Source organism: Erithacus rubecula (genome assembly GCF_903797595.1).
Source record: "Erithacus rubecula genome assembly, chromosome: 21".
Taxonomy (NCBI): domain Eukaryota; kingdom Metazoa; phylum Chordata; class Aves; order Passeriformes; family Muscicapidae; genus Erithacus; species Erithacus rubecula.
This window is the reverse complement of record NC_136673.1, coordinates 8,549,737-8,573,087: the sequence shown is the minus strand read 5'-3', so window position 1 is coordinate 8,573,087 and position 23,351 is coordinate 8,549,737. Positions and strand designations below refer to the sequence as shown.

At 58.4% G+C, this 23,351-nt stretch overlaps 1 protein-coding gene across 2 annotated transcripts; it reads left to right on the top strand.

The window, feature by feature from the left end:
* The first annotated feature begins 771 nt into the window (after nt 1–771).
* On the top strand, nt 772–21,920 carry LOC306811012 (syntaxin-binding protein 1). 2 transcript variants are annotated; one of them, XM_079324253.1, is made up of 20 exons: nt 772–912; nt 9,901–9,950; nt 10,092–10,173; nt 10,819–10,895; nt 11,074–11,152; nt 11,267–11,370; nt 12,012–12,160; nt 13,165–13,249; nt 13,399–13,529; nt 13,860–13,967; nt 14,085–14,145; nt 14,667–14,732; nt 14,874–14,954; nt 15,054–15,192; nt 15,328–15,437; nt 15,565–15,666; nt 16,854–16,939; nt 18,221–18,375; nt 19,094–19,217; nt 20,274–21,920. In XM_079324253.1, the coding sequence occupies exons 1-19, from the start codon at nt 876–878 to the stop codon at nt 19,201–19,203; spliced, it is 1,812 nt and encodes a 603-aa protein (XP_079180379.1). In that variant the 5' UTR covers nt 772–875; the 3' UTR covers nt 19,204–19,217; nt 20,274–21,920. The 2 variants fall into 2 exon arrangements, with proteins under 2 accessions (XP_079180379.1, XP_079180380.1); XM_079324254.1 differs by lacking the exon at nt 19,094–19,217.
* The last annotated feature ends 1,431 nt before the right edge of the window (nt 21,921–23,351 follow it).

Sequence of the window (23,351 nt, the reverse complement as noted above, 5' to 3'; positions counted from 1 at the left end):
GTGTTAATTCGGGTTACAGAGGGGTTCTGTGTGTGTTTCCGTGAGTGATTCCGGCAAGAAGGGTCTGTTCGTGTCCCCCTGTTCGTTCATGTTCCCCTGTCTGTCCGTGTCCCCCTGTCTGTGTGCGTCCCCGTGTCCCCCTATCTGTGTGCATCCATCCCCCTGTTCCTGTGTGTCCCCCCGTCCGTGTCCTCCTGTCCACGTGCATCCCCGTGTCCGCGTCGCCGTGTTCGTGTGTGTCCCTCTGTCCGCGTCCCCCTGTCAGTGTCCCCCTGTCCATGTGTGTCCCTTTGTCCGTGTCCCCCTGTCAGTGTCCCCCTGTCCATGTGTGTCCCTTTGTCCGTGTCCCCCTGTCCGTGTCTCCCTGTCCGTGTGTCCCCGTGTCAGTGTCTCCGTATCCGTGTGTCCTCCTGTCCGTGTGTCCCCCTGTCCGTGCCCTCTCTCCATGTCCCCCTATCCGTGTGTCCCCCTGTCCGTGTCCCCCTGTCAGTGTCCCCCTGCCCGTGTCCCCCTGTCCGTGTGTCCCCGTGTCCGTGTCCCCCTGTCAGTGTCCCCCTGCCCGTGTCCCCCTGTCCGTGTGTCCCCTGTCCGTGTCCCGCTGCAGTACCGTGTCCCGCCTGCCAGGGGGCGCTGGCGGCGGGCTCTGCTCTGCGGCGCGGGGCGTGGCCCTGCCTGGGCGTGTCCGGGGCGTGTCCGATGACGCAGCCCCCCAAGCCCCGCCCCGGTCAGCTGAGCGCAGCGCCCCGCCCCCCGCGCCCCCCCGAGCCCCCCCATCCTCCTCCTCCTCCTCCCTCCGCCCTCCGCATCCCTGCGCCGCCGCCCGCAGCCTCGCCCGGCCGAGCGCCTCCGGGTGCCCCCGACCCCCCCGGACAGACATGGCCCCCATCGGACTCAAGGCTGTGGTGGGAGAGAGTAAGATCCGCGCTGCCGCGGGGTTTTTGGGGCGGGGGGCCGGAGCGGCCCGGCCGGGGGTGCGGGGATGCTGCGGGTGCGCAATACGGACCCTCGGGGGGGCGGGGGGGGCGCGGCGACACGGGACATTCCCCGCGGGGACACCCCCGTGCGGACACGCTGGCATTATGGGCTGGGGGTGCTGTCACCTTCCGGGGTGTGTTTGTTGAATTGTTGCGGCTCTTGGGGGCTTTTCTGCAGTGCCGGGGGAGGGGGGGATTGGTGACGGGGGCCACGGTGGAAAACCGGCGGGGGGACAAGGAAGCCGGAGACGCTCGGACACCCCTCGGCTTTATCCCTCCTCGGTTTTATCCCCCCTGGTTTTACCCCCCCTCGGTTTTACCCCCCTCGACCCCCGTGGCCCCCAGGCCCCCGAAGGGGGGGCACAGAGGGGTGCAGCCCCCCCAGACCCTCCCCCAGCGCAGTGCCAGGCTGGGCCCTCCCGCTTTGTCTGCAGCAAATCCCGCTCAAACGCTGGGCTTCATTTCATGATTATTCTCATTGCCAGAACTATTATTATTATTTTCCCTCTGTGCCTTCTGTCCCCTAAGCCGGGGGTGCCCTGTGTGTGTCCCCCCATGCCGTGCCCGCGGGGGTCGCGCTGTTCCCGGCCGGAATATTCCGGGAGCCGCGGGCGGGGGCACGGCGCGATCGTCCCCGGCTCCGCTTCCTCCTTCCCGGCTGTTGCAAGGCGATATTTTCCCGTGGGGGGAACGGGGGGGTTGTTCTCCAAAAAAACACCCGAGGCACAGGAGAGGCGCTTCTTTCCCCGGGGCGAAATTAAGGCGAAAAATCTCCGCATTAAAACGAAAAAGAAAAAAAAAAAAAAAAAAGGAGAAAATGAAAGGGCAGGAACCGGTGGGAACTTCCCCCCGCAGCCATGAGCCTTCCTCCTCCTCCTCCTCCTCCTCCCCGCCTCTCGCAGGGTTTATTTCCGTGGCACCGTGGCCGGCCGCGGCCGGATCCGGGTGTTTTTTTGGTTTTTGGCTGTTTTTTGGGGTGTTTTTGCCGTGCCATCCGTGCCCGTGGCCGTCCCCCCGCCCTCCCGCGCCCGCTGCAGATGGCGCGGCCGGGCTGGTGGTGTGATCGGGTGGGTGGTGATGGGCAGGGGGGGAGAACGGGGGGATCCCCACGGCCCTGCCACCCTGCCCGTGTCACCTGCGCCATCCCCCCGCCCAGCCCGGGCTGCTGCGGCGGGGACGGAGCCCAAAATGGACGGGGAAGGAAAGGCAGGGCAGTGTCCCGGTGTTGCTGTGCTGCAGGATGGGCGCTGGGGAGGGGGGGCTGCCTCTGGGGCTGTGCTGGGTTGGTTTTGGGGGGCTGGGAGCTGCCCCAGCCCGGTGGGATGCGGGGTGTGGGGGGTTGGACCCGCTGCCCACGCAGCCCTGGCAGTGCCACATGCGGTGCCCTGGCCGAGAGGGGACAGAGAGCAGCGCCACTGCGTGTCCCTTATTGCCATTCATTGTCTCTGCGCCGGAAAAGGCAGGGGGAGAGCACAGACACACACACACACACGCAGAGAGAGGTTCAAGGCAGCATCAGGGAAATCTGACTTAATCCTCCCCTTCAGGGTTTAGTAACAAACTGCTCCGCTCTTTCCCTGAAAAACACGATTCCAGACTGAAAATGGTAATGTGAGCCGGGCAGCCGGGCTGGCGGGGAGGCGTGGGTGGCTGCGAGGGGGGAGCGGGGTTTGTGCAGCCAGAATGCTGCAGAGGAGCCAGCCTGCACCGGGGAGCACCCTGGGGTCCCCCAGGCTTCGGGGAGCCCCTGGGCTTGCTGCCTGCCTTGGGGGGCTGTTCCACCCCCCCCCCCCCCCCCCCGAGCTGGGAGCAGCCCGCAGGGTCCCCAAATCCCTGTCCCTGGGCACCGGTGCGGCTGGCACAGGATTCCCCGGGCTGCGCCAGCTCTCCCCGGAGATCTGCCTGCAGGAGAGGTTTGCTCCTCAGGAGCAAGAGGGCCAAGCCTGGGGCTGACCCCGAGGCAGGACATGTCCTGTGGGCTCTCCAGGAGGAAGGGATGGATGGAAGGATGGATGGAAGGATGGGGAGGATGCTGCCGCGTTGCCATGGCTCGCTCCGCCAGCCCCCCCTCCCGAGCTGCATTCTGCCCTGGCTTCCCTCCAGACCCGGATTATTCCTCTGACCAGCTGGTGCCATAACAGGACGGAGGTTGGAGGCCTCTGAAGAGCTGGGAGGTGGTGGGCAGGGGGAGAGGTGGGCCAGGGCTGCAGGAGGAGAAGGGCACAAGCAGACTGGCACCCCCAGAGCTGTGGGGGGGGCTGTCCCTGTGCCTTCTCGAGGTGTCCAGTGATGGGGACTGCGTCCTCCTGGGCCTGCTGCTGTCTGGATAGGCTGGAGCTGAGTGTGCTTGTCCCCAGAGGTGATGCCTGAGGGCCAGGTCCTCCTGCTGTGTGTCTGTCCCCTCCCAGGGAGAGCTGGCCCCTCTGCCCTGGTGCTGGTTGGCAAAATCTCAGCTGACAGTGAGATCTATGAGGACACCCATCCCCAAATCTTCACCTGACCCCCAACTGTATGGACATCATTCCCAAATCTTCACCTGCCCCCCAGTTGCAGGGACATCATCCCCAAATCATCATCTGCCCCTTAACTGCAGGGACATCATCCCCAAATCATCACCTGCCCCCTAATTGCACAGACATCATTCCCAAATCTCCACCTGCCCCCAGCTGCAGGGACATCCCTCCCAACCTCTCGTGCCCCTGGGGTCTCAGGCCACCTTCCCCAAGCTTGCCCTGCCCAGCCCAGTGGTGGCTGTCCTGCAGCAGGCTGCAGTGAGGAGGAGGAGGAGGCTGAGGCTGGTTTTACCTCACTGAACTGTCAGCAGTGAGGAGAGATGGGCCCTGCTGCAGGGGTGACACCTGTGCAGCACCTGCCACCGGGCAGGACACAGAGCTGGAGCACATGGCTGTGATTCCAGGCTGGATCCAAGAACCCCTGCACCCCTTCAGCTCCCCCAGGCTCCTTTTGCTCCCAGTGCTGTCATGGGCAGGTGGGAGCAGCACAGGAGCCCTGGGATAAGGAAGCACTTTGCAGAGAACACCTTTCCCCCAGGCCACCAGGTGATCCTCCCACCTGCAGCCTCACCTGCACAGCCTCCCCCAGAGCTGACCTGTGCCCGTGCCAAACCCTGCCTGGACAGGGTCTGGCACTGCCCAGTGTCACTCTGTGTCCCCAGCTGGGCCTCTCCAGGGTGCAGCCCTGCCTGGGGATGACTCAGGGACTCAGGCTGGGGCTGTGCTGCACCTGCAGGGACAGGGAGGGGGCAGGGCTGGGACACCTTGGGGCTCTTGGGGCACCTGCTGGGGGCACAGGGAGCCTTGGAGGGACAGATGCTGCTGGTGGAGGATGTTCTCAGTGCCCAGGGGACACGGCTGGGCTGCTGCCATGCCAGACACAGAGGAAGAGGAGGCAGTGAAGGGCACAGGGAGCATTGCAGGGGTGCCCATGGCACAGGGCAGGGCTGTGACCTGCTGCAGGGGTGCACGGGTGAGGAGCAGGAGCTCTCTGCACCCTGTTCCCTCCGTGGCTCCCTGGGCAGCCCATCCTCCCAATTGCCCCTTCCCAGGAGTCCCCAGGTGTCCCCAGCCTGGTGTGTGTGCACAGGAATGGGCAAAGCCTCTGCTGGGGCTGCAGCTCTGTCACCAGCCCGTGTCTCACCTCTGGTGTCAGCTCCAGCTTGGAAAAGCTTGAAAAAGAATGTAAAATTCAGTGTTCATCCTCACCTTGCAGAACAATTTCAATGTCCAGACCACAGCCTGCACCAGGGGCTGAGAAACTCCTGCCCATATGTGAGCATGGAAGGTGACCAAGAGTGACAAACCTGAGTTTGGCAGGACTGCAGCCACTCTCCAGTGCCTGCACCTGCAAGAAGGTTAAAAAAGCCACTAGCAGAGAGGATTTAGGCTCTCTGTCTTAAAAGGAAATGTAAGGTCTGTGTCTGATTCCTCTGCACCTCTTGGAGAAAGTGTCCCAGGAGAGATTTCTCCCTTCTTCCCACAAAATCAACACCTTTCAGAGGAGGATCATCACCATCACAAGGCTTGTGGTCTCACGCTGAGGAGCAGATGCTGCTCCCTCCAACTCACAGTGCAGGGAGGGAGCTGGGCTCTGGAGAGTGCAAAAATAGAGCAGGGCTGAAGGTGCTGGCATCTGTGGGCTCCCACATCCCCCAGGGAGAGTGTGCTCACACCTGTGCCACAGGGGCTTTTTGGGGCCCATCAGGAGGTTTGGCCTTGGGTCAGGGAGCAGAAGGAGCACCCAGCCACATGCCAGCTGCCCTCCAGCCTGCCTGGTGTTCCTGAGGGCACAGCCCAGCCTGGGTTCCCACCACAGAACCACAATTTATTGGTGTTATCCCCCCTTTGGCTTCAGGGCAGAGAAGAACCATCTTGGAAAGTCACGTTGGAATGCGAGGGTCACTCCCCCTGGGGACAGTGTGACACTGAGTGAGTGCTGCAGGACAGCTCTGGGCTCCTCCTGGTGCTGCAGCACCACAGCCAGGGACAGCACTGCTGGGGATGGAAACATCTGGAGCAAGAGGACAAGTGCTGGTGAAGGGCTGTCTGGGACTGTTCCCAAACAGGGAAACTGCTCAGCTCTCCACCCAGAGCCTTGTGCAGACCCAGGGGGATTGTCTGGAGTTACCACAGAATATCCTGAGCTGGAAGGGGCCCCCAAGGATCTCCAAAGCTCAGCTGCTGTCCCTGCACAGGACACCCCAGCAATCACCCTGTGCCTCATCCTGCAGTGGAAACCTTGTGAATTTTCCTGTGTTTCTCCAGGGCACTCAGAGGGTGTGATCATGCATTTCATTTCCGTTTTTCACTTCTGGCTGTTACTCAACTTCTGCAGAGTTCAAGAGCTCCAGGTCTCCATCCTCCTCCTCCCTAGGCTGTGCAGCTTTCCCAGGGCTTTGCCCAGCAGGGATAACCATGGGCATCCTTCATGAGAACAGTGCAAACAGGAAAAGGAGGAATTAAACACAGGTTACCACCATGACTGGGACCAATCCCTGGATTCCTGGGTGAGGAATGTGTCCTCCAGGAAGGCTGAGGGCTTAATAATCCAGTGGGAAAAAGGGATGTAGAGCTGCTGAAGGGGAGGTGTTTGAGCCTTGTTTGGGTTCTGAGCACAGCAGTGTCCAGGCTCAGGTCACCCCTGGATGGTTCTCAGCCATGCTGAGGGACATCACTGGGTTTGTCCCCTCAGTGGTTTCCATGTGCTGGGTGGTGCTGGTGGCCGTGGAGGGCCATTCCTGCCACCTCTGGTCCTTGCTGCCTGCTTTATTTGGGGATGGCACCTGCTTGGAGGAGGGGACATCCTCTCCATCCATCCAGCCTGGATCAGTGCAGCATTCACACTGGCTTGAGCAATTAGTTAATGAACCAGCACAAATGCAGTTGCCAGGCCAGCCCAAAGCCAAGCATGTCTGTCTGGGAGATGCAGCCTGACAGCTTTTTAGGAGAAGTGGGACTCCAGCAAAGCTCACTGTGGGTTTCTGTGATCCAGCACTCCAGAGCTGGCCAGGGATTTGGGATCCTCACGTGTTGATGGTTGGGATCAACTCCTGCCCATCCATCAGGCAGCTCCATCTTCTGTGCCACATCAGGCCCCCAGTAAGGCCCTGGGATGTGGCAGCAAAGGAGCATTTCTGAGCAGCAGGGATTTCCAGGAGGGAAGGGCCTGCAGTGTCCCTGGCTGCAGCATCCCCAGCCCTGGTGTCCCAGTGGGTTCTATCTCTCCCATCAGGGCTGCTCATCACTTTCCAGGCCTGTTCTGAAACTGAATAATGGGCTTGGGGAACCCCAAAATGGGTCCATCTCATGGGGATCCCCAAAAGGATTAATCTCTTGAGGTATCCCAAAATGGCTCTGTTTCTTGGGGTACCTGAAAATGTGTCCATCTCTTGGAGAAACCCAAAAAGGATCCATCTCTTGGTGCATCATAAAAAGGATCCGTCTCTTGAGGCATCCCAAAATGAGTCCATCTCTTGGGGAGCCCCAAAATGAGTCTACCTCTTGGGGACCCCAGAAAGAGTCTGTTTCTTGGGGCATCATAAGAAGAGTCCATCTCTTGAGGAACCCAAAAATGGGTCCATCTCTTGAGGACCCCAGAAAGGATCCATGTCTTGGTACATCCCAAATGATTCCATCTCCTGGGGACCCAGCTTGGTTGTCATGGCAGGGACACTCCCTCCCTCACTCCCCAGCTGCAGTGGGACTCAGGGGCTGGCTCTTTCCTGGCCAGGGCAGGTCTGGGGGAAGGCCAGGTATAAATGATGTGGGATAAGCCTCTTGGAGGGCTGGATGGGCTCAAGTCCTACTAGGCCAGCGTGTCACCTGCTTGGCAGTGGCACAGGGTCACACCCTGACAGTGAGCCTGCTGCAGGTGCTGGGTGTCCAATGTGACCCTGCCTGCTGCACTTGCAGGGTTCTGCATTCAGCCCTGTCCTGGCTCTGATGCTGGAGAAGCATCCAGAGCTGTCTGTATCCCTGTTCTTGGGAGGAATTGGCATGGCAATCCTTTCAGCCTGAAGGAAACAGATGTGTTGTGCTAGGTCCAGACAGGCCAAGGGTTGCAGGCACTGAGATGCTCATGGATTTTTTTTCCCCCCTGAAACATAGTTTTATCTCCAATATGAAAAACTTGGCTGTGAGCATCACCAAGTGGTGTTAGATCCTAAAAACTGTTTGAGGACAGACAGCAACATCTGGTGCTGATGTGGAATGGGATAGCACCACTTCTGAGAGGGGACTGGGCATGACTGGAGGAGCTTGGGACCTCAGCACCTCCCATTTCCCCTGGGAGTCCAGAGCACTTTTCCCCAAGCTGGGGTTTGGTGGCTGCTGCAGGGACACCCAGCAGGGGATGTTCAGGGCCACATCTCCCTAAATGTGGCACCAGTCTCCAGCTTGTGCTCGAGTTTGTGCCCTTTGGCAGGACCAGGGAGCTCTTAGGGGGATGCTCTGTGCCTCTCCTCACCCTGAGTGGGCTCTGAGCTGGCTCTGGCAGTGGAAGAGCCAAAATTTGGAGTCAGATCTGCTCCATGGTCAGGGCAGGAGAGGACATTGATGTAGTGAATGAGGGATTTAGGGGTTGACACCCTAAACCAACAAAGCTCAGAGAAATTACCCTTTCAAGTGCCCAGCTCCTGCTCTGGAGGCCCATCTTGGTTCCAGGCTGGGCTGGGATGTGGCAGCACTTTCTGCATCCAGGCAGATGTTCCCCCCCTCAAGCATCCTCCCTCCAGCCCCACCCATCCCTGTGCAGGGGGGTCAGGGGTTCCCACAGAGCCACAGTGTCCCTGTGCTGCTGCCACAACAAGGGCATGCTCAGGGGGGCTGAGGCAGCAATTTGGGAGCCCTTTTTGGCATCTCATGCCCTTGGGCCCACTTTTCCCATGGGAACACCATCCCCTGGGCCATAGGATGCTCTTCCTTCCTTCCTCCCTGATTTTCATGGCAGGGGCAGGAATTCTTCTTGGCTTCTGGTGTTTGCTGACCCACCAGCATGGGCCCCTGTGCTTTACTGGGATGGAGGGGATGGGATGATGGTGCTGGAGCCTGTGCAATAGCATGGGAAGTGTGAGCAATGGCAGGAGGAGCAGGGATGTGCTGGCATTGCTCCCTCCCTGCTGTGCCCCGTGTCAGGGGAGCAGCACTGGGTGCAGGCAGCCCTCACTGCCAGCTCCTGCCCACAGGAACAATTCCTGGTGCATTTGGTGGGTGCAGGTGGGCAGCACAGGCAGCAGCTTTGCCCAGGTCAGGTGCCCCCAGCCCCTCTTTCCCAGCCTGGAGCTGCCCTGTGCCCCCTCTCCCCATGGAGAGGCCAAAGGATGTGACCAAGGGCAGGCAGGACACCAAGGGCAAGTGTCCTGTGGGGCTCCCTGCAGGCAGATCTAGCTGGGAAAGGTGATGGATGTGCAGTGGGAGGAGTTGTCTGTTTTCTGCAGGTTTTGCAGCAGGACAGACAGACAGTGACACTCAGAGGCTCCTGTTTTATCCCTGCTGGCACCAGTGCCAGCTCTGGACCCTGCTGGGCTCTACCCAGGGGATCAGCACCCTTGGGGTGACCCACAGGGAAGGGAAGGCTCCCAAGGCTGGGGCTGGCAGGGTGACATCCTCACACCTCTGTTGTTTGATTTAGGGACATTCCTTTACTGGCTTTTTATGGGGCATTTCTGTCCCTGGGACTGGGGCTCAGAGCAAAACCCTGCAGGGATGAGATGCAGGGAAAATGCTGTGTGAGGACATGGCACAGACTCCTTTCCTCAGGCTCAGCTCTCTGAGGGACAGTGGAAGGATTTGGGGGTACCTTGTTCCCCCAGAACAGATGTTTGGGCAGCACTGGCAGAAGGGCAAGGCTTGAACACCTCTTCCTGCAACCCAACCCCAAAAGTTATCCCACTGCCACCTCCTCATGTCCCTGGACTGGCCCAGGGGAATTTGGGGTGGTCCCAGGGGTGCTGCTGTCCTGCCTGGTTGCATAAGCCTGGCAGCCATGGGAGGTGAAATGGGATTGTGAGGGATTACAAGGAACAGGCTCAGGCCCTTGATTCTTGTTTCTAAAAGGAGCTCTTAAGCTGCTGTTGTTTTCCCAGCACTTGGGATTAGGACTGAACCTCGTGGGGTGGCCCAGAGGGACCCCCCAACCAGCACATGCTCCCCACCAGCCTGGGGTCTGTCTGTGAGTGCCAAGCACGAGAGAAAAATGAGTCTGGGGGATGACCACCCCTCCCTGGGTACCCCAAAACCAGCCCCATCCCTCCTTCATCCCCAGCTGAGGCACAGGGTGAGCAGAGCTCAATGTGACCCTGCATATGGGGGGTTGCTGCTCCCAGTGCAGCCCCTGCTGCTGCCAGCAGGCTCTGGGGTACTGTAGGGTGGAAACTGGGGTCTCACCACTGCCCCTTTCCCCTTCCTTGCAGAGATCATGCACGATGTGATCCGGAAAGTGAAGAAGAAGGGGGAGTGGAAGGTGAGCAGCAGAGCCAAGAGGGGAGGAAGCAGGGAAGGGGGCAGGGTGGGGAAGGTCCTGCTGTGCCCCAGCTCACAGGGTGCTCATGGGGTGCTCACAGGGTGTTTATGGGGTGCTGATGGGGTGCTCACCTGTCCCCAGGTGCTGGTGGTGGACCAGCTGAGCATGCGCATGCTCTCGTCCTGCTGCAAGATGACTGACATCATGACAGAGGGCATAACCAGTGAGTACCCCCTGCCTCCCACACTGCCTGTGGGAAGGGCCAGCTCTCCCTCTGCACCAGCACACCCACAAAGGCACCTCCAGCTGGCACAGAGTGGTTGGCACTGCCCCTGTCCCGTTTGGGATGGAGCCCATGGATGGCTCCTGGTGCCAGGCTGGAATTCCACAGGTCCCTCCTTGCCTGCTGGGGCTGGAGCAGCCAGAACACCTTGTCCTGGCAGCCCTTCAGTTCCAGGAGGGGACCTGGTGTTGGTTTTTATCAGCCTCATAATTAAATAGCTCCCTGCAACACTTGGGAAGGAGAAGGAAATCCCAGGCTGGGTTCTGGGAGGTGTTGGGGATAGTGGGGTTTGTCTGGGTGCAGCCAGAGCTCCATCCTCAGCTGAAGGGGAATGTGAGCATAAAGGAAGGGAACAGATCCATGGCCCCTGGCACCTGGCCAGGTGCCCACACCCACAGCTCAGCAGGGGATGGGGTGGGGTGGGGTGGGCAGGGTGCCCCCAGCTCCTGGCTGGGCAGGGACGAGTGCCTGGGGGTGTTTCGGATGTGGAGGGGCTGCCATGGGGTGTCCAACAGCCCTGCATGGCTCAGTCCCTGCCCACAGCCCTCCCTGCTGTGACCCCATGATCCCTGTTTTTCCCCCAAGTTGTGGAAGACATCAACAAGCGCCGGGAGCCCCTGCCCAGCCTGGAGGCCGTGTATCTCATCACCCCCTCCGAGAAGGTGAGAGCAGGTGGGGCAGGGCTCAGGGCCTCTGGCTGTGCTGGGATGGGCAGCTGTGCCCATGGGGAGCCTCCTGGCCCCAGTGAGGCGATGGGGTGGAGGAGCAGAGCTTGCCCTGAGCCAGGAGGGAGGCCCACAGTGCCATCCTGCCCAGCCCAGCTGCTCCTCTCTCTTCCAGTCCATCCACTCCCTCATCAACGACTTCAAGGATCCCCCCACCTCCAAGTACAGAGCTGCCCATGTCTTCTTCACTGACTGTGAGTGCCCAGAGGGGAGGGACAGGCACTGACAGGGTGCCAGCAGGTGGGGAGGGATGAGGGGAGAGGGGAGAGATGCTGAGCTCCCCCCTCTTGCTGCTCCTCCCCTTGCAGCCTGTCCTGATGCCCTGTTCAATGAGCTGGTGAAGTCCCGGGCTGCCAAGGTCATCAAGACCCTGACAGAGATCAACATTGCCTTCCTCCCTTCCGAGTCCCAGGTGAGCCTGGGCTGGGGTGGGACAGGCTGGGGACAGCCAGGGGTGCTCCAGGTCCCTCTGCAGCCCAGCAGGGTTTGTGTAACAGCCTTGCAGCCCCAGCTGGCTCCTTGCTCTGCCTCCCTGTCTCCTTAGATGACTTCTGGGCTGATCCCACAGGGGATTTAGTGGGTGCAGTGCCTTGGCCCCGTGCCCACAGCTGTGCTGACCAGCCAAAAACACCAGGGAGCTGGCCCTGGGCCATCTGCCCATGCTGGGGACAAAGGGACCTGGGGGCAGAACTCCTTGATGCCATTAACCCTTCAATCCTCAGCATTCTAGGGAGTGACCTCTTTGGCATCTTCACGTGGTTCTCACTGGGGAGCAGTGTGTTTCTGCTTGTCCCCAGTCTCTATTTCCCTGCCTGGGAGCAGGTGACTGCTGGGCAGGGGTGTTCTGCCTGCTCTGCTCAGCTGGGAGGGACACAGGGGCAGGGATCTGCCATGGAGTCCTGGCAGCTGGAATTTCTGAGGATGCCCTGAGCATGGCTGAGCTCCAGCTGATCAGTCTGGGTCCATGTGGCTGGATGTGGTTTCCAAGCTCATCTGGAGTGGGACTACTCTCTGCAGCCACCCCCTCTGACCTCCCACCCTCTGCACCCCCAGGTTTATTCCCTGGACTCTGCTGACTCCTTCCAAAGCTTTTACAGCCCGCACAAGGCGCAGATGAAGAACCCGATCCTGGAGCGGCTGGCGGAGCAGATCGCCACGCTCTGTGCCACGCTGAAGGAGTACCCGGCCGTGCGCTACCGCGGGTGAGCGCGCCAGGGACACACACCTGTCTGCAGGACAGCCTGCCACCAGAGGCAGGAGATTCTCTGGGAAATGGAGAATGAACACCCTGTGGGCAGGACAGGCTGCCACCAGAGGCACAGGCTGCTCTGGGAAATGGAGAGAGTAAACACCCCCTCCTCCAAATTGAAGTTAAGGGGCTCTCAGGCAAAGATTGGGGAATTAGGGATAACAGTCCTTTACTAGGAAAATTAAAATAGAAATGCAGTATTACACAGAACAATCCCAACCCTGCCAGAGTCAGAATCCAAGCTGACACAGTCAGTCAGTCAGGGTGGTGGCACAGTCCCATTCAATGGTGGCTGCATCCTCCTGCAGGGGCAGATGTGGTTCAGCTGGAGCAGTGCTCCTGGAGAAGGTGCAGTTTCCTCTGAAGGTCCAGGGATGATGTGGAAAGGTCTGGCTTTCCTCTGGAATCCAGTGGAAAGAAGGTGCCTTGGTGTCCAAAATCTCAGTTTTTCTCTGGGTAGGAAAGGCTTGGCTCCTGCCCTGGCTGGAGCATCTCCCAGTGGGATGATGGAATTTTATCAGCCATGCACTGGGACTCAGTGGCCATGAGCAGGAGATATCTCCTGGAGGGAGGATGGGCTGTGGGAAGATAAAGATGATTGTCCCAGCTGGTTTAAAGATGGCCCATTAGCAGAGAATATGTGCCAGGAGATCAGGGGCACTGCCCCACCCAGGTCAGCAGATGGGGACAGAATACACATTGCTGGCCACATCAACCCAGCACACATGCTCAGTGTAAACAGGCTCATGATGATCTGGGGAGCTGAAGAGGGTTGGGATTCTGAAATCTTAAGTGGCAGCAAGGCAAAGTGGAACTCATTGAGGAGAGGTGGGAATGGGCAGCACAACCTGCTGGGGTCCCTGCTGTGCCATGAGCCAAGGATGTTGCACAGGCGAGCCAACATCTCCTCGCCATGCCGTGCCCTGTGGGGCTGACCTGTCCCCTTGCCTCTCTCAGGGATTACAAGGACAATGCCATGCTGGCACAGCTGATCCAGGACAAGCTGGATGCCTACAAGGCTGATGACCCCACCATGGGCGAGGTGAGTGCTGCTGGCAGCCCCGGGGGAGGGCTTCACTCCTAAAGTCCTGCTCAAACTGTGCCGTGGGTGGGGAGCCCAGCACAGCCAGCAGAGCCCCCAGTGGGGCTGAGGGAGCCCCAGCTGGTGCTGATGCCCTGCTGTGCCTGCAGGGACCGGACAAGGCTCGCTCCCAGCTCCTCATCCTGGACCGTGGCTTTGACCCTGCCTCCCCAGTGCTGCACGAGCTGACCTTCCAGGCCATGAGCTACGACCTGCTGCCCATCGAGAACGATGTCTACAAGTGAGTGCAGCACTGCCAGCCCCCTGGGACAGCCTGAGGCTGGGCCTAGAGCTGCAGCTGGGAGCTCAGCATCCCTCCCTCCATCAGGAGTTCTCCTTTGGGAGACAGCAGGGCTGCACTATGGCAGGACTGGGACAAAAAGGGCTTGTCCAGCCCTCTGCCCCTTCCCAACATTGAGGAGTTGAAGGGTGCAGGAAGGGAAGAGGTCAAGCCAGCTGAAATCACTTTGCACAAGGAGAGCTGTGATGTCCCCTCACCTCTCTAAACCAGCACTCTGTGTGCTCTGAGCCCCATCCCCCTGACAGCCTGACATCCCTCCCCTCACACCAGGTACGAGACCAGTGGCATTGGTGAGGCCCGGATCAAGGAGGTTCTGCTGGATGAGGATGATGACCTGTGGGTCACCCTGCGCCACAAGCACATCGCTGAGGTGTCCCAGTGAGTGTCCTGGGGCTGCTGGGCTGCCTGGGAGGGACTTGGGGGCTTGGCATTGTCACCCACCCTGCTGTGAGGGTCCCCTCCCCACTCACAGCTCTGCCCTGCTCCTCTCTCCAGGGAGGTGACCCGGTCCCTGAAGGAGTTTTCTTCCAGCAAGAGGATGAACACGGGTGACAAGGTGACCTGATGCTGGGGATGGCACATGCTTGGGTCTGCTGGGGACACTGCCAAGGAAGAAGGGTGGTCAGGTTCCCGGCAGGGGGAGATGGCTGTGGGCTGGCATATGGGGTGTTTTAGGAGAGCTCTGCACCCAGGGGTCAGTTTGCCCCTGCACAGGGCCTGTGCACTTCCCACAGCAGCTGCTCTGTCCCCACTCCCCGAGCTGATGGCAGTGAGGGGACCCTGGTGACAGTAGGATGTGGCCAGGAGCTGAAAGGACCACCTGTGGCACAGCCAGGCACATGAGGCTCCCAGAGAGAGATCCTTGGGGGATTTCTCCCCACTGCACCTCAGTTTACAGAGCTGCAGACTCTTCTTGCCTCTCAGCTTCAGGGGAGGAGACCTGGCAGTGACACATCAGGTGTCACCAAACCCCCATGGGGCTCACCTGGGGACAGAAGTCCTTGGCAGGGTCATGCCCTCTCTGCTGGAGGCCCCCAGGTCCCTGAAGGTGAGTGACCTTGTCCCCTTCCCTCACAGACCACCATGAGGGACCTGTCCCAGATGCTGAAGAAGATGCCACAGTACCAGAAGGAGCTCAGCAAGGTATGGGGAGGGGACACTGTGTTCTGAGCCCACCCCACTCATGGGCAGCAGGAGCTGGCAGCTCTCCCTGGCCATGGGTGGTGGCACAGGGACCCTCAGCTGCTGCCAGCACTGCACAGGTGACCTCTCTTGTGTCCCCAGTACTCGACCCACCTGCACCTGGCTGAGGACTGCATGAAGCACTACCAGGGCACTGTGGACAAGCTCTGCAGAGTTGAACAGGTACCAAACATTCCCCCAGCCCCACATTCCCACAGGAACATCAGGGGGGCAGCTCCACCCTCCCAGCATGGAGTGGTGATGAGCATGGGCTCTCTGCAGGATCTGGCCATGGGCACTGATGCTGAAGGAGAGAAGATCAAGGACCCAATGAGGGCCATTGTCCCCATCCTGCTGGATGGCAACGTCAGCACCTATGACAAGATCCGCATCATCTTGCTCTACATCTTCCTGAAGAACGGTGAGGAGGCTGGGCAGGGCTGGGGGCAGGGCAGGCACGTCCAGCTTTGGCCAGGGAAATGCCTGAGCAGGCTGAGTGTGCTGAGGTGGCAGCAGAGGGGCTGTGGAGATCACCCCCTCCCTGTGTCACTGCCAGGAATCACCGAGGAGAACCTGAACAAGCTGATCCAGCACGCTCAGATCCCGGCCGAGGACAGCGAGATCATCACCAACATGGCTCACCTCGGGGTGCCCATCATCACAGACGTGAGTGCCCTCCTCCTGCTGCCCCTGCCCCTCTGCTGTGGCAGCGCTGTGCCCCGGGGCTGCCTGGGGGGTGTCCCTGTCCCTGTCCCTGCCCAGGTGGCTCAGGGTGTCCCTGTGCTCTGCCCAGTCCACGCTGCGCCGCCGGAGCAAGCCCGAGCGCAAGGAGCGCATCAGCGAGCAGACCTACCAGCTGTCCCGGTGGACCCCCGTCATCAAGGACATCATGGAGGTGAGGCAGCCACCAGCACGGGGCTGGGGGCACACAGGGACTTGCAGAGCCACTCAGGATGGGACCTGCAGAGAGCTGCATGCTCCCAGCCCAGCCCTGGGCACCTCGTGTCCTCCAGGCTGCTCCCTGCTGGGAGTGCAGCACGGTTGGGATATTTTGGGAGGCTTTCGTGGCCTCCATGAGCATGCTGCTGCCAGGTGGGATGCACAGAATCACAGAATGTGCTGAGCTGAGGTGGAAGGGTCCCCCCAGGATCAGCCAGTGCAGCCCCTGTCCCTGCCCAGACCCCCCAACAATCCCAGCCTGTCCATCCCTGGTGTCCAAACGCTCCTGGAGCTCTGGCAGCCTCGGGGCCGTGCCCATTCCCTGGGGAGCCTGGGCAGTGCCAGCACCTCTGGGGGAGGGTAGAGCCTTGCCCTGAGCTCCAGCCTGAGCCTGGGCAGTGCCAGCACCTCTGGGGGAGGGAAGAGCCTTGCCCTGAGCTCCAGCCTGAGCCTGACACAGCCCAGCTCCAGCTGTTCCCTGGGTTATGTCCCTGTCCCAGAGGACAGAGATCAGTGCCTGCCCCTCCTCTTTCCCTCATGAGGAAGTTGTACATTGCAGTGAGGTCTCCCCTCAGTCTTCACAGCCCAAACCAGGCTTGCCCAGCATCCCTGAATACAAATGCAGTAACAGCTTGGCTGGTTGTGTGTGTGCCACCATGGCCACCAAGGCTGGGTGGCCTTGTCACAGCCTTGCCCAGGTGCCAGCAGAGCCAGGGGACAGGCATGGATGGCTCTGTACAGCTGTGTCTGTGTCCTCAGGAGCTCTGCATTGGGTAGCCCTGGGCAGTTCAGTGCTGCCTCTGCTCTCAGACCAGCAGAGCTGCAGCTCCCTTGGGTCCAAAAGCACAGAGCTCATGTTTTCCTTTGTCACAACCCCCCTGGGGTGGCTTCACCCCCAGGACAGAGGGGCCTGCCCAGGGCAGCAGCAGCACCTCTGCAAGGACTCCCAGGTGGCAGTGCCCTGTGCCACTGCAGACATCCTGTGCTTCATGTCCCTGCTGCTGGAGGGGGGTCCCAGGCTGAAACCTGCAGCTCAGCACCTCTCCTGAGCTGCTCAGAGGGGGGTCCTGGCCCAGCCCTCCCGAGGGGCTGTGGGGCAGGGGCTGTGCCTGGCTGCTGGCTGACCCGTGGCTCTGTCCTCAGGATGCCATTGATGACAAGCTGGACACCAAGCACTACCCGTACATCTCCACCCGCTCCTCTGCCTCCTTCAGCACCACTGCTGTCAGGTGTGTGCCCTGCTCCCTGTGCACCCATCCACCCACCCCAGCCCAGGCCTGCATCCAGGCTGGGAGCTGCTCTGAGGCCATTCAGGCATCCCGTGCCTCAGTTTCCCCTCAGGCACTTCCCATCTCCATTCCCTTGAGGCACCCTGGTCTCAGTTTCCCTCCAGACAGGCTGTGCCTCTGCATCCCTTCAGGAATCCCTTGTCTCAGTTTCCTTTGGGCATCCTGTGCCTCAGTTTCCCTTCAGGCACCCTGTATTTTTCTTTTTCTTTGGGCATCCTGTGCTCACATTTCCCTATAGATATCTTGTGTCTCTGTTTCCCTTTTGGAATCCCCTACCTTCATTTCCCTTCAGACATCCCATCCCTCAGTTTCCCTCCAGACATCCTGTGCCTTGATTTCCTTTAGGAATCCCATGCCTCAGTTTCCCTTTAGGCACCTATGCCTCACCTTTCCTTCATGCATCCCCATGCCTCTGTTTTCCCCATGACATCCTGTGCCTCAGTTTCTCTCCAGGCATCCTCTACTTCTGTCCCCCTGTAGGAATCCCACGCCTGTTTCTCTTTAAAAATCCCATTCCTCCTTTCCCCTTCAGACTCCTGGTGCCTCAGAGTCCCTCCAGGCACCCCATACCTCAGTTTCCCTTGAGGTATCTCATACCTCAGTTTCCCTCCACATATCCTATGCTTCTGTTCCCCTGTAGGAATCCCATTCCTCAGTTTCCCTTAAGGTATCCCATGCCTCAGTTTCCTTCCAGACATCCTGTGCTTCTGCTGTCCTGTAGGAATCCCATGCCTCAGTTCCCCTGTAGGAATCCCATTCCTCAGTTTCCCTTTAGGAATCCCATTCCTCCTTTCCCCTTTGGACTCCTCAGTTTCCCTCCAGACATCCTGTGCCTCCATTTCCCTGTAGGAATCCCGTGCCTCAGTTTCCCTTTAGGAATCCCGTGCCTCAGTTCCCCTGTAGGAATCCCATACCTCAGTTTCCCTGTAGGAATCCCATTCCTCAGTTTCCCTTTAGGAATCCCATTCCTCCTTTCCTCTTCAGACTCCTCAGAGTCCCTCCAGCCATCCCGTGCCTCAGTTTCCCTTTAGGAATCCCATTCCTCCTTTCCCCTTCAGACTCCTCAGAGTCCCTCCAGCCATCCCGTGCCTCAGTTTCCCTCCCTGTACCAGCGAGCAGCGCTGGTGGCTGGATCGCTGTGCTCGTCCTGCAGTGTCAGTGTGCTTTAGCTGAGCTGTGGTGCCCCGTGCTCGTCCTTCAGCCTCCTCCTCCTCTCCCCAGTGCTCGCTACGGCCACTGGCACAAGAACAAGGCCCCGGGCGAGTACCGGAGCGGCCCCCGCCTCATCATCTTCATCCTGGGCGGGGTGAGCATGAACGAGATGCGCTGCGCCTACGAGGTGACACAAGCCAGCGGCAAGTGGGAGGTGCTAATAGGTGAGTGCTGGCCCCTCCCGCTGCCTGCTCATCCCGGCAAATCCTGCCCAGAGGTTTTCTCCGGACAGCTCTTGTGTGTCCCTCCCTTCCCCGTCTGGGTGGTGTCACTCCAAACAGCCTCCTTTGTGCTTCCATTTCTCCGTGTCTCCTGGCTGGTTTTGTCCGGGCAGGGTGGGGTGAAAGGGGAGGGGGTTTGGCAGCTCGGGTTGCTCCTCGGTTTTGGGGTCATTACAGGGAGAAAAGTGGAAGGAAGAAAATAAAGAGGGGTGCAGAGAGGAGCCAAGTTTTTCAGTTGCACAGTGCATGGTCAGGGTCAGCTCCCATCTCTGCTCCCAGGGGAGCTGTGAGGACACTGTGGAAGCTGTAGCAGGTGTTAGCAGGGAGCTGTTAGGTCCCTGAAATTCCCCTGGGAAGCACAGCTTGGATACACACCTTGCAGGCAGATGTCCTTTACCATCTCATCTGATGCCCTGGGTGCCTGGTGGAGCCTGTCCCCAGCATCTCTTCTGCTCAGCATGCCAGGCTCCATCCCCTGCTGCTGCCCCAGCCCTGTCACTGTCACCCATCCCAGCTCCTCTGCCTGTCCCCATCTCCTTCAGGCTCCATCCCCTGCATGCACCTCCCAAGCTCTGGGCTCCAGCTGCCTCCTTCCTCTGGTGGTGGTGGTGGCGTGGGGGAGCCTTGGCACAGCCATCAGCCCTGCTCTGTTCTCCTGCAGGTTCTACTCACATTCTCACTCCCACCAAATTTCTCATGGACCTGAGGCACCCCGACTTCAGGGACTCCACTAGGGTATCATTTGAGGATCAGGCTCCAGCAATGGAGTGAGCCAAAGAAACCAAGTAAAGGCAGCTTACTAATGAAAAAGAAACTCTTCCTCCCGGAAGGGTTTTCTTTGATTATTCCATTCCTCTTTTTTTTTTTATCATTGTTTTGGGGTTTGTCGGGTTCTCCCATTAGAAAATGCTTGCAGTTCCTCCGAGCAGGTGGAAAAACTTCCAGTCATCCCTCAGCCATGTCCCCTGGCCCTGGCTCCTTCATGCCATGAGTTCCCCCTGGCCAGGGCTGCAGGGGTCTGGATCCTGCCTGTCCCACAGAGGTGTCCCAGGGCCAGGCAGGGGCATGGAGCTCCCAGATTCTGCCCTGGGAGCAGCTGGAGCAGGGCTGGGGGAGAGGGGCAGCAGTGCAGACCCCAGCCCTGCTGGGGGAGAGGGGCAGCAGTGCAGACCCCAGCCCTCATCCTGCTCCATCCTCACTGGCTGAGCACTGCTGGGATCCCCCAGCTCTGGGGTGTCCCTACTATCCCTACTATCCCCTATGGATAGGCAGGAGCCTCCCAACATTGCAGACCCCAAACCCTGCTCTGGGGTTCAGCTCCTGCTGCTGTCAGCAGGGAGTGCCACCCTGCCATTCCCTGCAGTGCCAGGGGGGCTGTGGGGCTGAGCCAGTGTGGGCAGCATGGTGGGACCCCCACTGGCACCATTCTGGGGGACCCCTGAGTGAGGGGCAGCAGAAGACCAGAGCCTTTTTTCCTTGTCCCTTCCCACCCCTTCCAGCCACCTCTGTGTCTCAGGTTGGGGACCTGGGGCAGTCCTTCTATGCCAGCTGTCACCCCTGCACCCCCCCAGTGCCTCCTGCATCCTTTGTGGGCACTGCAGTGACCTCAGTGCCACAACCCCCTGCACTGGCACCTCCCTCCAGCTCCATCCCTCCCTCCATTCCTCCTCCTCCATCCTTTTCCCACTCTCCATGCCCCCACAAATCCATTTCCCTGCAAGCATTTCCAGCGGTGAGGGGCCAGCGCCAGGTAAGGGACAGCGGGGACAGGGCTGGGACACAGCACACATTCCCAAAGCCATCACTGACCCCCCTGCACCCCTTCTCCTCTGCTCCCACAGGGTCCACGCACATCCTCACCCCACAGAAGCTGCTGGACACGCTGAAGAAACTCAATAAAACAGAGGAGGAGAGCAGCAGTTAAAAGGAAACGCTGTCACCACTCGATGCCACCCCCGTCCCCGCCGGGTGCCACCCTGCACCCTGTGGGCTCAGCTTCTCTCTTGTTCTTGTGTTATCCCCTCCCTCTCCCCTCCCAGCGCCTCCCCCATCTCATTTTATCCACAGGGAGGGGATAACAGCCAAAAAAAAAAATAATATATATATATATATATATTAAGAAAATGGATGCATTGTGTTTAAGAGAAAAAGGAAAAAAAAATCTCTATATTTGTAGCTGCAGCTGTGGGAAGCACCCAGGAGCTCATTGCTGAGTAACCATCTGCCCATTGCTAGTGAATATGGTGGGGAAAATGACAGAAAAACACTTTTTTGGGGGGGATGCTCCTCACTGGGGTCTTGTGTGGATGGGAGGACAGATGCCCCACACTGCTCCAGCTGCTGCTCAGGTGGGCACCACCATCTGTCCCATGGCTTTTGGGGTGGTGGGTGCTGCTGCCAGATGTTCACACCAACATCTGGATGGGAATTTGGGATGGGGGTGCAGCCAGGATGTTTCACACAGTGGCAATTCCCACCTGAAAAGGGACCAAACCGGTCAGAACTGGGAGCTGGGGCCCATCCCCCTGCACGGCCTTGCTGCAGCCCTGCCTCTCTCTGGGAATTCCTTCAAAAATCAGAGATATATATATAAAATAAAAGCTATTTTATATATATATGTAGATCTGTGCTCTCTCCATGGATACCTCTCTCCATCCAGCCCCAGGGGAGCTCGGTGCCCGTGCCCAGCTCCGCTCGTGTCGTCCCGTGGTGAAGCGTTTCTGAGCGTGCCGTGGCCCCAAACCCCCTCTGGGCCCTCCCCAAACCCCTCTGGGCCCTCCCCAAACCCCCTCTGGGGCCCCCCAAACCCTCCAGCCCCCCCCAAACCCTCTGGACTCTGTGTATATTAATGACTGTGTCTTGTGACGTTCTTACGAGCTTGGTGTATAGTGATTCCCCCAAACCTCTTGATTTTAGTTGGGTTTTTATTTGACACCCCTGGATTGCCCCCTCTCCCTTGCCATTAGATGCACTGCAATATTTTGGGGTCTATGGTTTTGTTCTCTTCCCCCTGAAGGCTGTGACCCCCCTTTTCCTTCCCTGGAATTGCTCTTTCTTGCCTCGTTGGTGGTTAGCCCCCCCTTTCCCTTCCCTTCCTGTCTGCTCCTTGCCCATAAAGTTAAATATATATTTTTAGGGCAAAGGCTGTATCATTGCACTGATATTTGTTGGTTCCCCTTTGGTCTCCCAGCCCATTTCTGTTCCTCCTTGGTTTAGCAATGCAAATGCTTCAGGATCTTGTATGTTGGACATTATTATTATTATTATTATTATTTTTTCTGTTACAGTTATTTATATAAAAAATAATTTATCAAAAAGGAAAACTTAAAAAAAAATAATCTAGTCTGTCTTGGAACTTGTTTACCTTGAAATTACTGGAATCTAAATGTTTGAAAGTGTTGAAGCACAAACATGTATCATCTCTGTATATCTGTTCTTCTGTACTAAAGCACTCGAGTGACTAAATAAAATCTCCATCCCTAGTGCAACTGGGGCTGTGCTGTGCTGCTCCCTCAGGGCCAGGAAAACAGGAAAAACCATGGGAAAATATTCCATCCCAGCCCAAGGGAGGGCTCCTGGTGTGGTGATGCCAAATCTCCCCCAGGAGTGGCTTTGGGAAGGAAAATCAGCACACGACTCATCCAACTGTGTTTATTTCCTTCAAAAATAGGTGATTTCTTTGTACAAAATGCCACCCCAGTGGCTCTGCTGGACGTTAAAAAATAAGGGATAAGGAAAAAAACCCACATCATTTGGTCCTGGCTACTGCATTTGGGTAATTAACCACACTTTCCACACGTTCCCATCATACCCTGGCTGGGCTGGGCTGGGCTTGGGGCATGAGCAGAGGCAACCAGAGACACATAAAACCTCTTTAAAATCCCCTAAACTTCTTTAAAATCCCCCAAACCCAGCCCTCTCACCCCAAAAAGGGAGGAAGGGACAGCCCCATTCCCAACCCCTCTGGGCTCATGTCAGGATCAGGCTCAGGGGGAGCTTGAAATGCTCCAGACCTGAGTGCCCCCACCAAAACGTGAATATTTGTACAACAAATAAAAGCAAAAATAAATACATTTGACACTGGCACTTCAGGTAGGTCCTACAGATAAACACAGGCTGAGGTGCTGGGGGTGGAGCAGGGAGTTTGGCTGGAGCCATCCCAGGAAAAGCTGCCCCAAGCACATCCTTTTCCCTAAAAAACAGGGATTGACTCCTTAGAAAACCAGCTGGGAGGGGCAGGGGCTGCACAGACCCCACACCTGCTCTGCTCTCAGCAGGTGAGTTCTCCTCTACCAGCCCAGATTCCCTGAGCATCCCAGGAGGAAAACCTCAAATATTTAATTTCATTTTCTGCCTGGTATCCAGGGATGACCAGAAAAACCCCACAAATGCCCTAAGGGTTGTGCTGGAAATGCAAACCAGAGTATTTATATATATGTATCTGTAGAAAGATATATCAATAGAATCAGATACAGATCTGTACATACACAGATCTATTCATGTCTCCCTAGATACAGACATATAACTAAATATAGATATGCCTATATCTAGATATATCCATTTATAGATACACATACCACACACATTATAGATCATAAATCCACACTCAAAAGAGTGATTTAGCTGCTTACTAGCTAAAAAATTCACATAAAAAACACACAAAAATAAGTTTCCTTAGGGAGGATCCTGCTGGGTTCAAGTCCAAGGGCAGAGGGCACAGGGCACAGCCCCCTGAGGAAAAGGGGTGGAATAGGGAACCCAGGGAATCCCAGGGAATTCTGCCCACACAGGCACAGAGGTAAACACAGCTGCCAAGGGGGCTCGACCCTCAGCAGGTCACAGCATCCCCAGAAGTGCTCAGGGGGGGTAGCACTGCCCATCCTGGGGGGACACAGGGCCACCCCCTTGGTCCCAGGGAA